We start from the raw sequence: 20031 nt of genomic DNA, 5'->3' as shown, positions 1-20031 counted from the left end.
TTTCTACTCCAGACTCAGTCCACTGCTTCCGCAGGTCCCCCAAGGTCTGGAATCGGCCCTTCTCCACAATCTTCCTCAGGGTCCGGTCACCTCTTCTCGTTGTGCAGCGTTTTCTGCCACACTTTTTCCTTCCCACAGACTTCCCACTGAGGTGCCTTGATACAGCACTCTGGGAACAGCCTATTCGTTCAGAAATGTCTTTCTGTGTCTTACCCTCTTGCCTGAGGGTGTCAATAGTGGCCTTCTGGACAGCAGTCAGGTCGGCAGTCTTACCCATGATTGGGGTTTTGAGTGATGAACCAGGCTGGGAGTTTTAAAGGCCTCAGGAATCTTTTGCAGGTGTTTAGAGTTAACTCGTTGATTCAGATGATTAGGTTCATAGCTCGTTTAGAGACCCTTTTAATGATATGCTAATTTTGTGAGATAGGAATTTTGGGTTTTCATGAGCTGTATGCCAAAATCATCCGTATTAAGACAATAAAAGACCTGACATATTTCAGTTAGTGTGCAATGAATCTAAAATATATGAATGTTAAATTTTCATCCTGACATTATGGAAAATAATGAACTTTATCACAATATGCTAATATTTTGAGAAGGACCAGTATTTATTTGAAGTTGGTGGTGTTTTCGTGAAACAACCGGAACTGATTCACGGAACTAATGTTCTCACGGAGTTATTTTTCGTCCGTTCCGTTTCGGGTTAGCAGCCGCAGCAGCTAGCCGTCTATGCAGGGTCTGTCGCTGCTGCGTCTCTGTGAGTGTTTGATGAGGTTAAGAAGCGGGGGGAAATGTGGTCCTTTTTCGCCAGGGATCCTGTCAAAGACTTCGCTTATGAGATCCTCCCGGAGAGCCCGGAGAAGTCAGGAATATGGACTCTGCATCGGGGGAAGAGAAAGGTAAAAGGTGGCAGATCGCTGCCGATCATCCGCTAACGGCTAGCGTTAGCGCATTTGTTTATGTAGGCCTTTCATTCAGCCAAGAAGGAAAACCGAGAGTGTAATTTGTACTATTATTATATTCTCAGATGTTGTTCTGCTCATTCAGTGCCATCGCAGGTGAGATGTTCCGGTTGTCTGTGTTTTCGGTCCACAGGAAGCTAGCGCTCGGTGTTTACTCCTGCAGAGACACGCATTTCTCGCCACGTCACCTTGTTTTAAACGAGTTAACTGCTCTCATTTGAATCATTGTCTGAAGCCCTTGTCTTTACCACATTAAAAACGTTACGTTAGAGATCGCTGACACCGTGGAGCCCACTGTGATTCTTTTCACCGAGAAGCTGAATCCATCCTTTCTCTGTCATCATTCTTACCGCAGGATCAGATGACAGCTGAGCACCAACTTCCCTCCTATCAGCCCCAGCCATGATCAGAATTAATAACTCCCGGCATTTAGTCTCTGAACTCAATGTAAATGTTGAATACAACGTGAACGGATTTAATCGTAGTCCACCTCTTCCAGACCTCAGGAGATCCGGTGTCTGTGTTTGTCTACGAGGTGGCTCAGGGAACAGAGCAGCAGACCCAGCTAGCCAAGGCTGCCTTCAAGAGAATGAAGACCCTGCGCCATCCTAACATTCTGGCATATGTAGATGGACTGGAGGTACGTGTCTTTTCTGTGTTAGGTTGCACATGTAATGTTTAGCTCTTCAGGTCTTCAGCCTCTTATGTCTGAGCACTGACACAGGTGTAACAAATGCTTTTTGTGCATCCTTTGTGTTCAGATAGAGGTGAGTGATAAATTACTATTTGTACTGTCGTCTGGTAGTGTAACAGTAAGGTAAGGTAAGGTAAGTTTATTTATATAGCGCTTTTCAGCAACGAGACACTCAAAGCGCTGTACATGAAATTACAATACAATCACAAAGCAAATAAACACAGATACAGACACAGAAAAACAAATCAAATGATAAAATCAAACAACAGAGGTAATTTAAAAAAAAATCAAATAAAGAGAATAGAATGATGGATAAGAAATGAAAGGAAAATTGGACTGAAAACTAAACTAATAATGCTTAGATGGCACAGTCAAAGGCCACTCTAAACAAATAAGTTTTTCATCTTGATTTAAAGCAACTTAGGGTTTCGGTGCTTTTACAGTTTTCTGGCAGTTTATTCCAGATTAGTGGAGCATAAGAACTAAAAGCTGCTTCTCCATGTTTGGTTCTGGTTCTGGGTGTGCAGAGTAGATTTGAGCCAGAAGACCTGAGAGGTCTGGGTGGTTGATACACTGACAACAAGTCTGTAATATATTTTGGTGCTAAGTCATTCAATGATTTATAGACTAACAGAAGTATTTTAAACTCTATTCTCTGAGCTACAGGGAGCCAGTATCTGGACTTTAGAACCGGGGTGATGTGCTCCACTTTCTTAGTTCTAGTGAGGATGCGGGCAGCAGCGTTCTGGATCAACTGCAGCTGTCTGATCAACTTTTTTGGCAGACCTGTGAAGACACCGTTGCAGTAATCAATTCTACTAAAGATGAACGTATGAATTAATTTTTCAAGGTCCTGCTGAGACATTAGTCCTTTAATCCTGGAGATGTTCTTTAGGTGATAGAAGGCCGACCCAGTTACTGTCTTTATGTGCCTCTGAAGGTTCAGGTCTGAGTCCATCACTACACCCAGGTTTTGAGCCTGACTGGTGGTTCCTAGCTGTATTAACTGAAGCTGTGTGCTAACTTTTAAACGCTCTTCCTTTGGTCCAAAGATTATTACTTCAGTTTTGTTTTAGGCCCATCCATGCATTGATTTCTTCTAAGCATTTACCCGGCGTTTGAATGGGTTCATGGTCACCTGGTGACATCGTAACGTATAGCTGTGTGTCGTCTGCATAGTTATGATAACTTACATTGTTGTTTATTAAAATCTGAGTTAGGGGGAGCATGTAGATATTGAATAGGAGGGGCCCTAAGATGGACCCTTGGGGAACGCCACATGTGATTTTTGTGGTCTCTGATGTAAAGTTACTTACTGACACAAAAAGTCCCTGTCCTTCAAGTAGGATTTAAACCAATTGAGTGCTGTACCAGAAAGGCCGACCCAGTTTTCCAGGTGCTCTAATAAAATGGAGTCATCAACAGTGTTGAATGCTGCACTAAGGTCCAATAATACCAGCACTTTGGTTCTTCCACAGTCTGCATTTATACTGATGTCATTGAACACCTTGACAAGAGCAGTCTCTGTACTGTGGTGAGCAGGAAGCCTGACTGGAAGACATTGAAGCGGTTGGTCGTTGTTAGGAAGTTGTTTAACTGCTGAAACAGCTTTTTCAATAATCTTACTGATGAAGGGAAGGTTTGATATAGGCCTGTAGTTCTGTAGTAGCAGCTTGTCCAAGTTGCTCTTTTTCAATAAGAGGTTTGATAATTGCTGTTTTTAGGGCCTGGGGGAAAACACCTGACAAAAGGGACGTGTTTATTATTTGAGTTAAATCAGATGTTATTACAGGCAAAACTTTCTTAAGGAAAGCTGTGGGTAAAAGATTGAGACAGCAGGAAGAAGAGCTTAGTTGCTGTATGATTTCTTCTAAGTTTTTGTAGTTTATTTGGTGAAATTGGGAAATTTTGTCAAAATCAGTTCTAGTTGGAGACAACATTGGTACTGGAGTTGATGTGGATGTGCTGACTGCCCCTCTGATCTTTTGGGTTTTTTCTGTAAAGAAGTTAGTAAATTAATTGCAGGCCCTGGTAGAGTGGAGTTCAGATGCTACAGTTACAGGAGGGTTTGTTAACCTGTCGACCGTGGCAAATAATGCACGAGCATTATTAATGTTTTTGCTGATGATCTCAGAAAAGAAAGATTCCCTTGCATTTTTTAGTTGTAGGTTATATCTGTATAGTCTCTCTTTATAGATAATATAGTGAACCTGGAGTCCAGTCTTTCGCCACCTGTGTTCAGCTTTTCGACACTCCTTTTTTTCACTTCTGACTGGTGGATCACTTCTCCACAGAGACATTTTCTTCCAAGAAACGACTTTCACTTTAATTGGAGCAATTGAATCAATGATGTCTGAGATTTTAGAATGAAAGTTTTCTACCAGCTCATCTACTGTGTTACAGGGCAAAGTGGAGGTAGAAGAGTAAATCTGGTTAAAGGTTTCAGGAGCACCGTCCTTAAAGATGCGTTTTCTTATTATGTCTCTTTGGCAAACTGAGTCATTGCAGATGATGCTTTCAAAAATAACAGAAAAGTGGTCAGATAGAGCAACATCAGTTACAGACACCTTGGAAATGTTTAGACCCTTAGTGATGATCAAGTCCAAAATATGTCCCTGTTTGTGCGTTTGCTGTTTAACCTGTTGAGTCAAACCAACATTTCTAAGAGTGTCACATAGATCTATTGTACTTCTGTCTTCAGGATTGTCCATGTGAATGTTGAAGTCTCCCACAATAATTAAACAGTCATATTCAACACAAATCACAGATAAAAGCTCATCAAAATCACTGAAAAGGTTTGTTTTGGACTTAGGAGGCCTGTAAATATTCAAGAACATTGTTCGGACCGGGCTCTTTACCTGGAGAGCCAAATATTCAAAAGAGTCAAATTTTCCCAGAAATACTTTTTTACACTCTAATAAATCTTTAAACAAAGTGGCCACCCCTCCACCTTTTCTTTGCTGTCTGCTCTCACAAAGAAAATTGTAATTCGGAGGCGTCGACTCTATCAGAATGGGAGCTTCAATAAATTAATGTAACCATGTTTCTGTTAAAAACATAACATCAAGATCGTGGTCAGTAATGAAGTCATTGATTAAAAATGATTTTCCTGACAGAGATCTAATGTTCAGTAAAGCCAGTTTATATGATTTAGTTGCTGATATTAACTCTGTGTCTGGTTGGACCTGACAGTTTATGGCTTTTTTTTTTATTGTTTACTACTGTCTCTTATCCTTTTGGGTTTGTTCTTTCTGTCACGTATAAGCACAGAGATTTTACAACTATCTCCTATTAGGGGACCAAGTTTTTCCTGGACATGCTCATTTCTGATAGAGTTACCACTGGGGCCCAGATTGTATCACAGAGAAGTGATTTGAAGGTCCTGATTAGGAGGAGATAGATTAGGAGGTGGTGGAGGTCTGCGGCATTTGTAAGATGTTGGTTTAGTAGCAGGGCCTCGGCCACAGGGGGATGTTGAATGGAGAAGATGTCAGAGCCATTTGGGTCCCGATTTTAAGAGCTCCTTTCATGTTATCAGAATCCAGTAAAACAAAAAGCGGGCTCAGTGGGGAGATAGGAGAGTCCTGTGCGGTCTGGGTCTGGGTTTGGGGTGATGGGGGTATAATGAGGGGTCCACTTCTCCTGTGGATTTCGACGGGGAGACCCTTTGTGATGACCTCTCTTTCTCAGCCAACTGGCTGATTGTTTCTGCTGGAGCTGTTGGAGGCAGCGTTATCATTGTTGTTGGTACTCCATGTTCTCTGCTGAAGGTCGAAGCTGCAGGCGGATTATTTACTGAATAGAAGAGATTAGATGTGAGACGTCTGGCTCCTTGCTTGTTCAAACAGAAACCATCTTGCTTGAAGAGTTGTCTTTTTTCCCAAAAAATATTAAAGTTGTTAATGAAGTTCACAGGTGTGGTGGCACATGTTTTTTTCAACCACTTATTAATCATCAGAAGTCTGGAAAAAACCTCCTCTCCACAGAAAATCGGTGCAAAGGGTCCGCTGAGAAACACCTTGATATTGAGACCTCCAACAATATTCAGAAGACGAGTGAAATCCTCCTCCAGTCTTTCTGATTTTTTCTTAGCTACGTCATCCATGGCTCCACAGTGTATAATAAGGTTTTCTAGAGACGGGCTCTTTTCTGTGATTGCAAGAATATTCTCTGAGATATCGGAGACCACGTTACTGGTACCAATCATAACTTCTGTTTTTCTTGTGGCAGAAGTTTTTAATCCCATCCACAGCTGTGTCGCCCACTATTAGGGTTCTTGGTCTGGTGGGGCGCTTTTTCTCTGGCAATTTAGGAGAAAACTGTTTAGAATGAAGGTTGTTCTCAAACCTTTTATTGATCTCAGAAGATGGATTGTTTTCCTGGTTTTTATTCTGTAGTGAAGCAAATCTGTTTTGGAGGGAACTCCATTATTTCCAGCTGTCTCACTCCTATCAGTTGTTGTGACAGCAGCTCGCCGTCGAAGTCTCCTTTTCCCAGGGGAAACGGGGGCATTTCTCTGTAATTCTGGCCATTCTAATTTATTTAATTGCTGAGATCTTCCAGTGAGTCGTCCACCTTGATTTTCTGGGCATGCCCCTAAAACATCCCAGGGGGTTCTGCCTGTAGGTTTATTCTCAGTGTTCTGATTGCCGGTTGAGTTGTTGAGCTGGCTGTCACTGTTTGGGATCCCAGGCAGAGTTGAATCATTGCTGTACCCCATATTCACCTCCACATTCACTTCTAGTCGATGGATTTTTATCTCCAAAACAGCCAATTTCTGTAAAAGTTTGTCGAAGTCCTCTGTGGTGAAGGGAGGCATTTTGTGCTGTTTAGCTGGTGTCAACCTGTCCTGCTTTCGAGTTCAATTATAAAAACATCAAAATCCTTTAAAAAAATAAAAATAATAATAATCCTTGGGAGTCGCTGGTAAGAAGTTGTTTTAGTCCAATATTTCCGTAATTTTGGCTGAGATAAAAAGTTAGGAGTAAAAGAATGCAAGCAAGCAGGGAGCTTAGGAGAAAAGCGTCTGAGCAGGCAGAGAGGCGGAAGTAAAGTCAGTAGTACAACCATCTATTATAAGATCCTTCCCTAATATTGATTAGATCTATTATTTGTTACCTACAAGGTTCTAAATAGTTTTGTGTGTTGACATGATATCAATGGATTTATTGGGTCCTACAGATTTGTGGCTTTGCCTAAGGTTTCTGCACTCTGGAAATATCTGGCAACTTATGGAATTTGGTTAAAGTATTTTCCAGGTCTGGATAAGTGTGAAAGAAACCGTATAGAAATATGTTAGTATCTCATGACATCATTTCCTCTGTCATTGTATCCATGCATCCGTCCTATTCTTTTATTTTACCATCCTTTTTGTCCATGTCATTCTTCCGGTCTATTAAATTAACTCATCCACCTGTTTGTCCATTGGTCCATCTGACAGCTAACACGCTGCCATTTTTGTTGATTTCACATTTAAAGGATAATATCTGTAGGAAAATCCACTTTAAATTCACGGTGAACGTCTGTGTTGATACTTTACAAATGAAACAAAATAGAATGAGATCGGAAAAGCCTGTAGCTTTGGCACAAAAATTATGTAGGCGGTCTGTTTGCAGGTTTCTCTGTATGTGTAGAATGTTAGACAGTCCAGGTAATTGCAATCCTGAATGTTTGAGTAAAGAACTGAATTACAGACAGAAAATAGTCTAAATAAATAATATACTGTTAAAGGATTTAGGATGTTTTCTCTTTCATTTACCTTAGATGATTAGGTGATGTTCCCCTGTAAAAACCAGACACGTGAACACCTCAGACTTTAGTTGAGTCCTAAGCATTTTTTTTAGAGTGCACCATTGTTCTGCTGATAGAGCTGCTTCTGTAAAAGGCTACTGTAGTTCTTTCAGGTTTGTGATTGCTTTGTAAAAATCAATGACGTTACTTAGTTATTGTGGTTTTCTATGGTTGCAATAGTGTACCAGTGCATTTTCTTCCTCATCCATCTTGGGAAATATGGAAAATTGATTTCAGTATTTTCCTTTTCTGGATGAGTATGGAAAACGTTTTGTATCATAACGCCTTTTTTCCGTCCTAACGTGCAAAAGTTTCATGAATCCATTCATCCACACTACTGTGCATTTATCCATCCACCCTTTATCTTGGATTTTGCTAGATGTTAGATCCGTTAGCATTTAGCTACACGGATCTAAGGACACTGGTAAACTATTATTTTATTTTACTATTACTAATAGATTAAGTGACCTCTATAAGTTAGGCTTGTACCATAACATTCTAAGACATGAGGGTATCACAAAGCTTTTGTTAAGATTAGAAATGTGTCATGGCTAAAGTATATGAATGAATGATTCAGACAAGCCGTTGTGTTTTCCAGTCACATACTATTAACTCATTTTTAACTTTAAATCCCCCCACCTTTGTTCATGCTTGTGTTTTTTTTTTTAATGCAGACAGACAAGAGCCTATATGTGGTCACTGAGCAGGTGACTCCTCTCGCAGTTCACCTGAAGGCCCAGGCAGAGAAGGGTGGCGGCGGGGAGCTGGAGATCTCCTGGGGTCTACACCAAATAGTGGTAAGAATCTGACAAAATATCTGATCCTATCAGGGCAACTTCAGTTTAGCAGAATTGTCCTTTATGTGCTAAAAGCAGCCTTTCTCTTCATTTTACCCCTTTTTATTTCTTCTCACAGAAAGCTCAGAGTTTTCTGGTCAATGACTGCCACCTGCTTCATAACAACCTGGGTATTTGGGCGGTTTTTGTGGATCGAGCTGGAGAGTGGAAGCTCGGTGCCCTCGATCACGTGGTGCCCGAGCAGGGGGACCCCAGTGGGGTCTCTCTCCCCATCCCGAAGGCTGTTTACCCGGACATGGAGAAATACGACCCGCCTGAGACGTCCAACAGCAGCGGGGAGAAATGGTGAAGAAAGAGAGGCTTTAAGGCATTTAATATTGGTGGATAATAGAAATACTGATTTGGTCATATTTTTGTTAACCAGGGCCGGTGAAGTGTGGCGACTGGGATGTCTGATATGGGAGGTGTTTAACGGACCACTCCCTCGGACATCATCTCTCCGCTCTCTGGGAAAAGTATGTTTGCTCTACACTTTCTTTGTGTAAATTACCACTTAAAATGCCTCTATTTTTATGGTGTATTTGTCTGTTAATTATTTGTCCTCCTTAATAAAGTAATTAAGTCTTGTGTTGTTTTTTGTGATATCAGATGAAATGTAGTGTTCATCACTTGCAGGAAGTAAATGAACCTGCAGGCTGTAGAGCTGTATTTTATTAGATTATGGAAGTAAAAAAAAAGATGATTTTCAAGTTAATTGTATTTTTTTATCCAAAGTTTTATATTGTTAACTTTTTGTCCATCTAAGTTTGTTTTTTGTTTTTTTCTTATCTCTTTACAGATTCCCAAGTCGCTGGTCCCTCACTACTGTGAACTGGTCGGGGCCAATCCCCGGGCTCGACCAAACCCAGCCCGCTTCCTCCAGAACTGCAGGGCTCCTGGAGGGTTCCTTAGCAACAGCTTTGTGGAAAGCAACCTTTTCCTGGAGGAGATCCAGGTCAGCCAAGTCTTGTATTTGCTGTGGATTTCTGCCAGATACAAACAAATTAAAATGTTACTGGATGTCTGAGATGTTCATGGGTTTGTTTGGTTAGGGAATAGCAAGCATTCCAAATACAAACTGTACTTAACCTCAGTGCTAGTTATTAAAAGTGGGTTTTCTAATGTTGAAATAAATACAATGGTTCCTATGAATGATGAGAAAACATCTAAACTGGTCGTCTCCAGATTAAGGATCCAGCTGAGAAGCAGCAGTTTTTCCAGGACCTGAATGATCATCTGGACTCTTTTCCTGAAGACTTCTGTAAACATAAAGTCCTGCCTCAGCTGCTCACTGCCTTTGAGTTCGGAAACGCAGGCGCCGTCATCCTCACGCCGCTCTTTAAGGTAACCTTTTACGTCTCTTGACAACTTTAATCTCTCATTAAACATCAACCAGATCATTTTGATCACGGAAAAAAGAAATCCCGCCCTGAACATTTTTCTCTGCCTGTGTTCCAGGTGGGGAAGTTCCTGTCAGCAGAAGAATACCAACAGAAAATCATTCCTGTCATAGTGAAGATGTTTTCCTCCACAGATCGAGCGATGAGAATCCGACTTCTTCAGCAGGTATCTCAGATTCCACACTTCTGCTTTTAAATTAGATTTAAGAAACGTGTGGAGGGGGGGGGGGGGGGATAAACCCAAAATAAGTTTAGCTAGATTTATGCCTAAGGAAAGGTTTGTGTCATCTTGGTTAATTCTACTGTCAGTTTTTTTTCTAGAGTCTAGCTGCTGTACCTTTTTAGATGTTAACATGCTCATCATGGGCATTTATGTCGTTAATTTTGGGCTTTTGGTAATTCATTTGGACCAACATACTATATGCACATGCTTGAATTTATTGGACAGGGTCAAAATTATACATAAAGGCTTAACTTTATCCATCCATCCATTCCATACTGATTGTTTTTAGTTAAATGTGCCTTACCAAGGTAGAAACCACATGCTTTTGTAGCCATTAACAAGCTGGTAGAACTCTGGAAGGACACTTGAGCTCTCTTTTCATTAGAAGCGATAGTTCATTTGAATCAGCCGGTTTCCTATCACAGACCCGGCTTTTCCCCGTAGTGCATAGGTTTTTAATAGGGTTTAGGTGGAGACCATCCACGAAGCCTGTGGGCCTGTTTTGTCCACTCCAAAACCGGTTCTGATGTGTGTTTGAGATTGGCGTCCCGTTGGTTTGAGGTGAAGTTGCAGACCTTTGAGCAAGGCCTCCTTCTTCATTTTTGAGTCCACCTTGAGCAATGCAACAGTGCATGTGAAGCAGACCCTTAATCATGATGCTGCCACCGCCGTGCTTGACAATTCATACAGTGTTCTTAGTTTTGAACGCCTCATCTTGGTCCTTTCAAACATTTCTTGTTGCTGTGACCGAACAGCTCATTCTTTGTCTTTCATTTGGCCATGAAACTTCTCCCCAGAAGGTGGCTGGAATCAGTCCAGCTTAAAAAGTTGTTAAAAAAGTTGCGGACTAAGGTTAAAAGCTGAGACTGAGTTAAGAAACCAGCCAATTTAAACCAAAGTCTTCAAATGCCTGTTTAAAAAAAGGTTAAATATCCAGCCTGAGTTTTACCAAAAGCTTCTTGGTGGCTCCAAAAAGCGTGTGATTTCTCTGCTACTTGCTAATTGATATTTAGTCAAATATTAGTGGGGTGTTTCTGTATATTTGAGTGTGTATGTATAAGTCTGACCCTGTGTTAATTAAAGAAAATCCAGAATAAATTTCCATTTTTGCAACGTGGAGTTTCTATTCAGTCAACTTCAGAATTTTACCCTTGAAAGCCCAAAACGACAACCTTCATTACGATAGCAAGTGCATGTAAACTTCTGAACTGCACTGTAACTTTCAAATGTTTGCTTGCACCTAAAGTCCTTTAGCCAGTAAAAATAAACATGGTTATTTCTGCCTCCGTTTCCCAGATGGAGCAGTTCATTCAGTATCTGAACGAGGCAGCGGTTAATTCCCAGATTTTCCCTCACGTTGTTCACGGCTTCACAGACACCAACCCGGCCATCAGAGAACAGACCGTTAAGGTACCAGGTTCACAGAATCAGACATAGATGCTGGGACGACAGCTCCTCTGGACGTAAATCCTGCATCTTTTCTGTTTTTTCCTCCTCCCTGCAGTCGATGCTGCTGCTGGCCCCAAAGCTGAACGAGACCAACCTGAACCAAGAGCTCATGCGTCACTTCGCTCGACTGCAGGCCAGAGACGAACAGGGCCCGATCCGATGCAACACCACCGTGTGTTTGGGCAAAATCGCCTCCTACCTCAATGCCGGGGTAAAACATAAACGCACTAAATGTTCGATTTTAAAATTAAAAAACAAAAAGCGAAGATTTTAACTGTCCTTTTTGTGGTAGACCCGGCAGAGAATTCTGATCTCTGCCTTCTCTCGAGCCACTAAAGACCCATTTCCTGCGTCACGTTCTGCTGGTGTGCTGGGCTTTGCAGCGACACACAACTACTACAGTGTGACAGAGATCGCGGCCCGGATCCTGCCCACCCTCTGTGCTGTCACTGTGGATCCTGATAAGGGCGTCAGGGACCAGGTATACTGACTGTATATTTCTGACTGTATGTGGTTTACTATGACCTGTCCCAAATATGTATACAAATTATTTACTACAACCTTACAACATTGAGCTGTTATAACTAGTACCCCTGACAGCTTCCTCCATTAGTTGCACAGCCAAAGTATTGAGAGGAGTTTGTAGTTAAGGAAAAGAAAACAGAAATTTGAACCCGGATAATTAATAAATGGTGACTCATGGGAAATGCACGATGCAGTCAGTCGCTGTTTAGTCTCTGATCATGGTGAACCAACCTGTCTCTTTCTTTCTGTCAGGCATTCAAAGCCATGAAGAGCTTCCTTTCCAAGCTGGAGGCTGTTTCTGAAGATCCAAGCAAGCTGGCTGAGATCGGTACGTAACCAACTGCTCTGACCTGCAGACTCACTTCCATCATAGTTGTACACTGTGCAAAAGTCCTGAATCAGCCCTCTCTTGTGTTACTGTGGTGTTTCAAAGGTTTCTTTTATATGAATGTTAGTAGCATGATTCGGTCCTTTTCATGTAGAATAAAGAATATTGCACGGTGTGTTAGATGTTTGCATAGTATGCTGAATCTCTGGGAAAAATTGGAGGTATTGCAACTGATTTGACCTTTTAAAAGTGCACATCGTGGTTTTAGTTTGAATGCAGCCTTGCAAACTTTGTCCAACATAGTTTAATGTTGATGTCCGACTTAAAAAATCACAAAACTCTAAGAAAAAATGTTTTTGTTAGTTATTTAGTTTCATTTTTGGAGAAAATATACCAAAATTTATTCTAAAGTGCTTCTTGTGGATTCTTCACAAATTGTTCAGTCAGGCGGTCCAGCTGAACTTTCATCGCTTCAGTTCAGTTTATTTATATGGAACCAATTCACAGTAAAAGTCATCTGAGTTTACTCTTTGGATTGGAGTTGCTCCGTGCCTCACCTGTTAATCCTTGATATTGTAGGTTTGCATCTTTAGCTTAAAGAAGCTGATTACATTCAAATACTTGTCATGAGTACGTGAAATAGGGGGCTGCTTCTAAATAGTAACACTCACCTTTGTTTTCTCAAATTCCTTGTATCAAAAATTCAATAAAGGTTTCAGACAACGTTGTTATAACAATAATAATCTATTACTCAGTCCTATTTATTACGTTTCAGTTCAGTTGATTGGTTAATAAGAAGGCCCAGCTGATTGCATTGATCCCTCCTGACCAAGCAGGTGGTGACAGTGGAGTGGAAAGACTCCCCTTAACAGAAAGAGACCTCCAGCAGAATCCGTGTCAGTGTGAGCGGCCATCTGCTGAGGCCGGTTGGGGTTGAAAGGACGCTGGGCCGGGTTTGCCGGACAGAACAAGATGTTAGTTTCCTGTAATAATCTGGTATTTGTCCAGATTTTCCACCATGGCCAGAATATGTGTGATGAGCTGGATGAGTGTGTGAGGAAGTGGTAATAAGAAACCTAAATGAATGCATACAGTCAAATATACCAATAAAACAAAGGAGGGTCAAATAATATAAGGGCTCTAATTCCTGCTGGATCTCCTGCAGAGAAGGATGTAGGATCGAGCGCTCAGCCAGCAGGAGCTTCCTCCACCTGGGCCGGCTGGGCCGTGACCGGCGTCTCCTCGCTAACCTCCAAGCTGATCCGCAATAATCCTGGTACTGAGGGGAGCACAGCAGCTGAGAGCAGTGGGCCAGCTAACGCAACCAGTCCCACCAGTACCGCTGATGGAGCATCCACCCTAAGAAAAGGTGCACCTCTCTTTTATTTCATTAGAAGAAGCAGAGAAAAAGTTCTGTTCTGAGTCTCCTCATGTATTCTGCTTGGAATGATAATAATAGTAACGTCTGTTCTCAGGTGTAGAAGATAAAACCCAACAATCCTCCTCGGCTCATCACGGTACCTCCGATCGTGCCAACCAGTCACAGAGTCTTGAAGCCACAGACAACGATGAAGAGCAAATCGGAGACCGCTGGGACGAGGAGGAGGACTGGGGCAGCTTGGAGGTACATTTATTACTTCTGATGGTACGTTCTCATGTAGTAGTGATATTTGAGCTTGTGAATCACTGGGTCTTTCTCTCCAGGAGCCAGAAAAGGCTCAGACTGATGACTGGAACACTGACTGGTCTGGCACAGCATCATCCAAAAAGAAGTCCAATGAAAGAGGAGTATGAGCCTTTAATGTGCCATCCTAAATACAATTCTACATTTTCTGCTAGTAATAGTTTTTTCATATCGCAAACTGCAGTTTGTATTAAGGCTTGCTTTAAAGTTTTTCTGTCAATATGTAGGCTGGGCGATCATCCGCCTCCATGGCGGTGAAAAAGCAGAGCTCTGATTGGAGCAGCTCAGGATGGGACGCCGATGACAGCTGGTCGAATGACAAAGAAGGCCAGGGCCAGAGCTCTGCGGGCGAGGAAGGTTGGGGCAACGACTGGGGAGAGGAGGAGACGGACGTGACTCCTGCCAGTAAAGACATGCCGCTGCCTGAAGGCGTCCGGTTAGCCAGCGAGTACAACTGGGACAGCAGCAGCGCTGGGAAGGGCCCAACTCAGAACGAGCTGTTCGCCAGCGTGTCTCAGAGAAGCGCCTTTGCTACCACGGTGAGATCCCAGCGAGGAAAAAACAGGAGACACGGAAAGATCAAACGTGTGTTGGATGTTTAAATCAGGGTTTTCCAGCCCGGACCCTCGGGCCACATCCCCCTGCATGGGCTTCAACTGCTGATTTCAACCGGCCGGCGACTAACAAGGTTTTACAGGATTTATAGCAGACTTTTAAGTCATTAATGCCTCTCAATCAGGATTAGGACGACAAACTCTTGGTTTAATCATAATATCTGGAGGAATTTAACATTTCTCAAACTAAAAATACCAAGAGAAAAGCCACATATAAAGAAAAACATTTTCTATGTATCAAATACTTGGTTGAAATCAGCAACAAGCTCTTTTATTTGCAGCAACTATCTCAGTAAAACTCTGAGTTTTGACATCTGACCTGTTCTTATGTCATTTAAAATCTTGGAAGCGGCAATTTTCCTCTCAAAGCTCACATTTTCAACACCATCCTTACTGGAAAAAAATCCTACTTCAGATTAATTTATATTTGTCACACATTAAGTAGTCATTCCGTTTAAATTTTTATATATATTTTTTTGTCAGTTCACTAATTAAATATCAGTTAACTGTCGTGGTTTCCAAACCATTAAAGTTTTTCATAATTTCGTCCTGTTAATGAAAGGAGTAACATAGCACTGTCCTTCCCTCTCTTCTTGCTACGTACTGCCTGTCAGCTGGCTGAAAAAAAGGTTGCTATTCTTTGACCACGATTACAACAAAGAAACAAAATTGTAATGTTTGGAAATATCCCTGTGAGGATGAGAGCTGAACTCATCACTCTTATGACTGTTCAGCAGCAGACTGTATAATAACCATCTAATATCAGCTTGTTGTACTTGACAATAAGCACTTTGAAACTACAACATTTAACAGGTATTTGTGGTATATTTCTGCTTAAATCTATGTATCTAACCATAAATACTTGCTATGGATAACTGATTTATGTAATTTATTTGCTTAAATACCACGATACAGTGAACCCATGGTATTTTACTAAAGATTAATACCAGGAGAATGATATACTTAACCAAGCTCAGTGTTTCCTGGACATCGAATCCGTTTTTGTGAAGTCTTCATCTGAACTATCCTGTCAAGACCAATAAATTACACAGCAGGTTCACACTACTGTTTCTACTGTCCGCATGCTGACATTTAAAAAGTGTATTTTAAGGCAGGATTTTGTTTGTTTGCTGGAGTGTTCAAATTACATTAAATAAATACAAAAAATAGAATTAATAGTGAAAGTGGTTTTGTAAATGAAAGAAAGTGGTAGGAATCCTGCTCACGAATCCAATTAGACTGAAATCATCAAATAACCCTGATGCAGTTAACCTGTTTCAATTCAGTGAAAACTGATTTAAACAAACTAAAGATTCATCTGTGTGCATCTTGTATCATTCAGCATCTTCTACCAAGGCAAGGACATGTGTTTAGATTATTTAAGCAATCATGGTAAACATTACAGCAGATAAAGCTGCAAATGAACTAAAATGTTTTCAACTACGAATCACTTTGACTGAATAATTAAAATAAGATCCCAGCACCGTGGTGGGATGCTATTCTGACCGCTCAGTGATGTTTTTATGTGTCTCCTCGACAGGCTGGAGACGGCTGGGCTTCAGAGACCACAGGAGACTGGGGAACCGAGAACTGGGAGTCAGTTGAAGGAAGCCAGAGTGAGTCCTTCATCTGAAATCTAATCTTGTTTTTTACTAAACACGTCCTCTAAACCGTTCTGTATTTTGGTTCTGATTTAGGACAGTTTACAGCGGCAATCTTAAGCCGTTGGCTCCTCTGTGTTTGCTCCTAAACCTCAGAAATCTAGTGTCAGATTTCCACTAAAATAAAGAAGTCTCATTATCAGAAGGGTTGCTTATTGTTTTAAGATATCAGGCTGAATTAGCAGCTTTTTATACTCCGCTATCTGCTTCAATCAGAAACTTAAACTTGGTTTTGTGGAGACAAGCAAAACATTTTCTGATTTTACTTGCATGCAACTCGGGGTCTTAGGGTGACAAGAACAGTTTCCTTGGAACATTTTCTCATTTCTGTCACAAAATATTAAGTATTTTATTTAGGATCTTATGTGATAGACCAACACCAAGGAGATCATAGTTGTGAAGGAAAGTGATACATGATGAAAACACTGTTTTCAACATGTTTTACAAATCAAAAAAACTTCTTTCTTAGGATTTTCAGAAATACTTTCCACAATAATGTTTGTTTTTCTTCAATGATTTTTAAGAGCAGCCTTGTTTGTCACCATATTTAGTTTCAGATCATTTTGTGTCAATAATACAGTGGAATTACATTAAGGGAGGCCTTAAAAGGAAGATTAGGGTGTGATTAACCTTAGACTAATAATGAACTCATTATCTTATTCTGCTTCTTATACTACTATAACTATTATACTTATACTACTATAACTACTACACTTATACTACTATAACACTGAGAGTTCATTATGTGAGGGGTACACAAGTCTGACCCTGAATCAGTTATCAGAATAATAAGACGGATTTAATATCTATAACAGGTCCGATTCATCATGATTGTCCACATTGACCTCCTGTTAAATGGGCACAAATTAAACTTAGTTTTAAGTATAAAGTTCTGTTTTTTCGTCACTCAGATCTCAGCAAGGCAGAGCTGTCCAAGAAGAAACGAGAGGAGAGGAGGAAAGAGCTGGAGGCCAAACGGGCAGAACGTAAAGCTGCTAAAGGTCCTCTCAAACTTGGAGCACGTAAGCTGGACTGATTCTGGTCAAACAGGGAGGCTGGGATGTGGACCAAAGAGACCGGAGCCTGGGAGCGGAGGAGTTCCCACTAGAAACACGTAAAGAAAACTGTGAACAGTTCCTTTATCAAAGAAGGCTTGGATACTAAAAGGAGGAGATTCTTGGAGTCCAGGTTTTGGATTTTCTGTCTTTTCTCATTAGAGGACTGCTAGAATTTAAGATAAAGACAGAAAAGAGACTTAAAGCAGGATGCAGCAGAGTTTATTTAACAAAATGTTCATAAACCATAAAGTTGCTGTTGTACAGTAAATGTATATACCCTGTGCATCCTGTGGGTTTTTTTTAAGGATAAATGCGTATACCAGAACGTCCTGTAATATTACGCTGAATGTTTTTCAGAACGTTCTGTATTCACACACATGGACGTGACTGTTTTGTGTCCATCTGTTCCAGATTTTAAACTGAAAAGCAGTCCATGCATGCACCCGTGTGGCTTAACAACAATCTTTATTGCAACAGATTACATACGTGTCTTCACTTTGCACATACAGCACTATATTTACTTTGTGAGAGGGGACACAGCTGACTGGCTGCAGTTCTGTTCGTAAAACAGGGTTTTTTGGACCGATAATGAAGCAGCTTAAACATAGCAACATGGAAAGATGTTGATTTATATTAGAAACCAAACTGTTTACATCTCTCCTCGTTTAATGGAGGATTTAATGTCTTCTGATGTTTTTTGGGGGTTGTATCAAAAAGAATCCAGCAGGGGTCACTGCTGACACAAGATGAAAATCCAGTTCAACCATCATTAATTTGGTCAGTACTAAAATTTAAATGGGCAAAGTCTATGTTTTGTAATATTGTTTGTGCCTTTTTATTCAGTTACAAATCTAATCTTTAATAAACCCCTAAAACCTAAATATTCACCATTTAAAACTGTGGATCTAAATCTCTGAAAGCAGGAAACTGAGGGTTTTGTCAGAGCGTTAATTGTGACCTTTTATCTTCTGTTTCTGTTAGATGAGATGTTATGTCTGGGGTTGATTAATGCTTGAGAAGCCAGGGACACAATCAACAGTGGTCATGGTATGCAAGGAACTGTGGGGTGTTGGTCTAAAAAGGGTCAGGTGCATGTATCCAAGTCATGGTCCATGTGTGCTATTTCTCATTAAAAACAAATATAGACTTATACTGCCATGTATTTTTTGCCTATTTCTAAAAGGTAGTTTGGTTTAGAATATATAGCAAGTATTACTGCTTATTTCATAGTATTAAAGCTATGAATGTTTTTATACTTCAGTAAGACTTTTGCCAAATCTACTGTTAACTTCACTGCTAGCATATGCCATTTATTATGCATTTTTGGGAATCTCAGCTCAGATGGTTCCACCACCCATCCCTCGCATTTGAGGGTACTGAAAAACACGAGTCTGTGTGACTCTTTGTGTTGTAGTCACAAATCAGATCATCATCAGATCTCGGTTTACTTACTAATTCTGTTGTCTTTTAAAGTAATATTTATGTTTGTGAGATATTCATAACTTTCTCTTGTAGATATTTGATGTATTTTGAAAGGCCAGTGAGCAGAAGAGGAAACGTCTCAGAGAGATTTATGTGGAGCAGGAGACCTTTGACAAATCAGCAGATAAACAATGTGTGTTTTGCCAAATGTTTCCACATTGTCACAGCTGATGAAGTATATAGTCCATTAAGAGCTGGATTCTAACCAATAAACTATACATAAGATTTTCTAAATAGTTTTTTATTCTGGACTATATTGGCGTTTTATATACTTCTCAATAAGTGATTATTCACATGATAAAAGCTAACAGCCATTCATTTCCTTCAAGGGTTCACACTGGAATGCCTTTTATTGATCTGTTTAATGCATCTGGTGCCTGCTGAAGGTTTGTTGATGGTATTTTTTTAAGGGATTTACCTTCACTGTGCATGCACACAATATCAAGAAAGGGTAATTATTTCTTTATACAACCACTCACACACCCATATCTAAGGGCAATTTAGAGAAATCAGTTAACCTAACAATCTAATTGTCGGACTGTGGGCTTCTTCCCACAGTCCAAGAGTACCTGGAGAGAACCCATGGGTGCACAGGGAGAACATGCAGACTCCATGCAGAAAGACCCCAAACCGGGATTCAAATCCAGGACCTTCTTGTTGCAAGGTAACATAGCAGCTGTTCCATCATGCAGCCCCATAACCTGCATATTAGTTTTATTGTAACACAATAAACATCTATCACCTTTAGAAAGAATTTCTTAGATGGGGTGAAATTAAATACAATGACATGCAAAGTAGCCAAATAATATTGGCAATTATTTGAAAAATAATTTCTGTTAAAACTTGAGTCTTTTGTCTCAAGAAATGACTGGACAGTTGCATACTTTTCTCGTATATTAAATTCTTTATTGCCAAAACAACTGATATGTGAAACAATTGATCGACAGTAATGGCTTAACATGCTTTCAGCACTGACCAATATATAGTACTGGGTGAGAGATGTCGAAGTGACCATTAAAACTAAAACTTTTCCTTTGTTCACGCAACACATTTAACACATCATACTCGTATATAAAAATGTAAATATTTACAAAATACATTTTGAATATTACCTCATATCCCACCACCAATCACACAAAAATATTTAATAAAAACACCACAACAAGAATTAAAAAAAACCATTTCATACCAATAAGCCATATATCAAAAATCAAACAAAACTAGAACAATGTAATTTCTGGTTAATAAACAGCTAAAAAAAATTACTTTCCCTCCAAATTGTTGCATCTGCAATTACGACAAGAATATATGTTTCAGGCCTGATT

At 40.4% G+C, this 20031-nt stretch overlaps 1 protein-coding gene across 1 annotated transcript; it reads left to right on the top strand.

The window, feature by feature from the left end:
- The first annotated feature begins 673 nt into the window (after positions 1-673).
- Positions 674-18934, top strand: scyl1 (SCY1-like, kinase-like 1). The gene is made up of 18 exons (XM_047354276.1): positions 674-899; positions 1462-1602; positions 8121-8243; positions 8362-8588; positions 8668-8758; positions 9082-9237; positions 9468-9626; positions 9741-9848; positions 11202-11315; positions 11410-11565; positions 11647-11835; positions 12132-12207; positions 13373-13576; positions 13683-13831; positions 13912-13995; positions 14119-14430; positions 16046-16121; positions 17078-18934. The coding sequence occupies exons 1-18, from the start codon at positions 792-794 to the stop codon at positions 17200-17202; spliced, it is 2598 nt and encodes an 865-aa protein (XP_047210232.1). The 5' UTR covers positions 674-791; the 3' UTR covers positions 17203-18934.
- The last annotated feature ends 1097 nt before the right edge of the window (positions 18935-20031 follow it).

This window comes from Girardinichthys multiradiatus, chromosome 23 (genome assembly GCF_021462225.1).
Source record: "Girardinichthys multiradiatus isolate DD_20200921_A chromosome 23, DD_fGirMul_XY1, whole genome shotgun sequence".
Lineage (NCBI taxonomy): Eukaryota > Metazoa > Chordata > Actinopteri > Cyprinodontiformes > Goodeidae > Girardinichthys > Girardinichthys multiradiatus.
The sequence above is the reverse complement of the archived record's forward strand: the minus strand, read 5'-3'. Positions and strand labels throughout refer to the sequence as shown.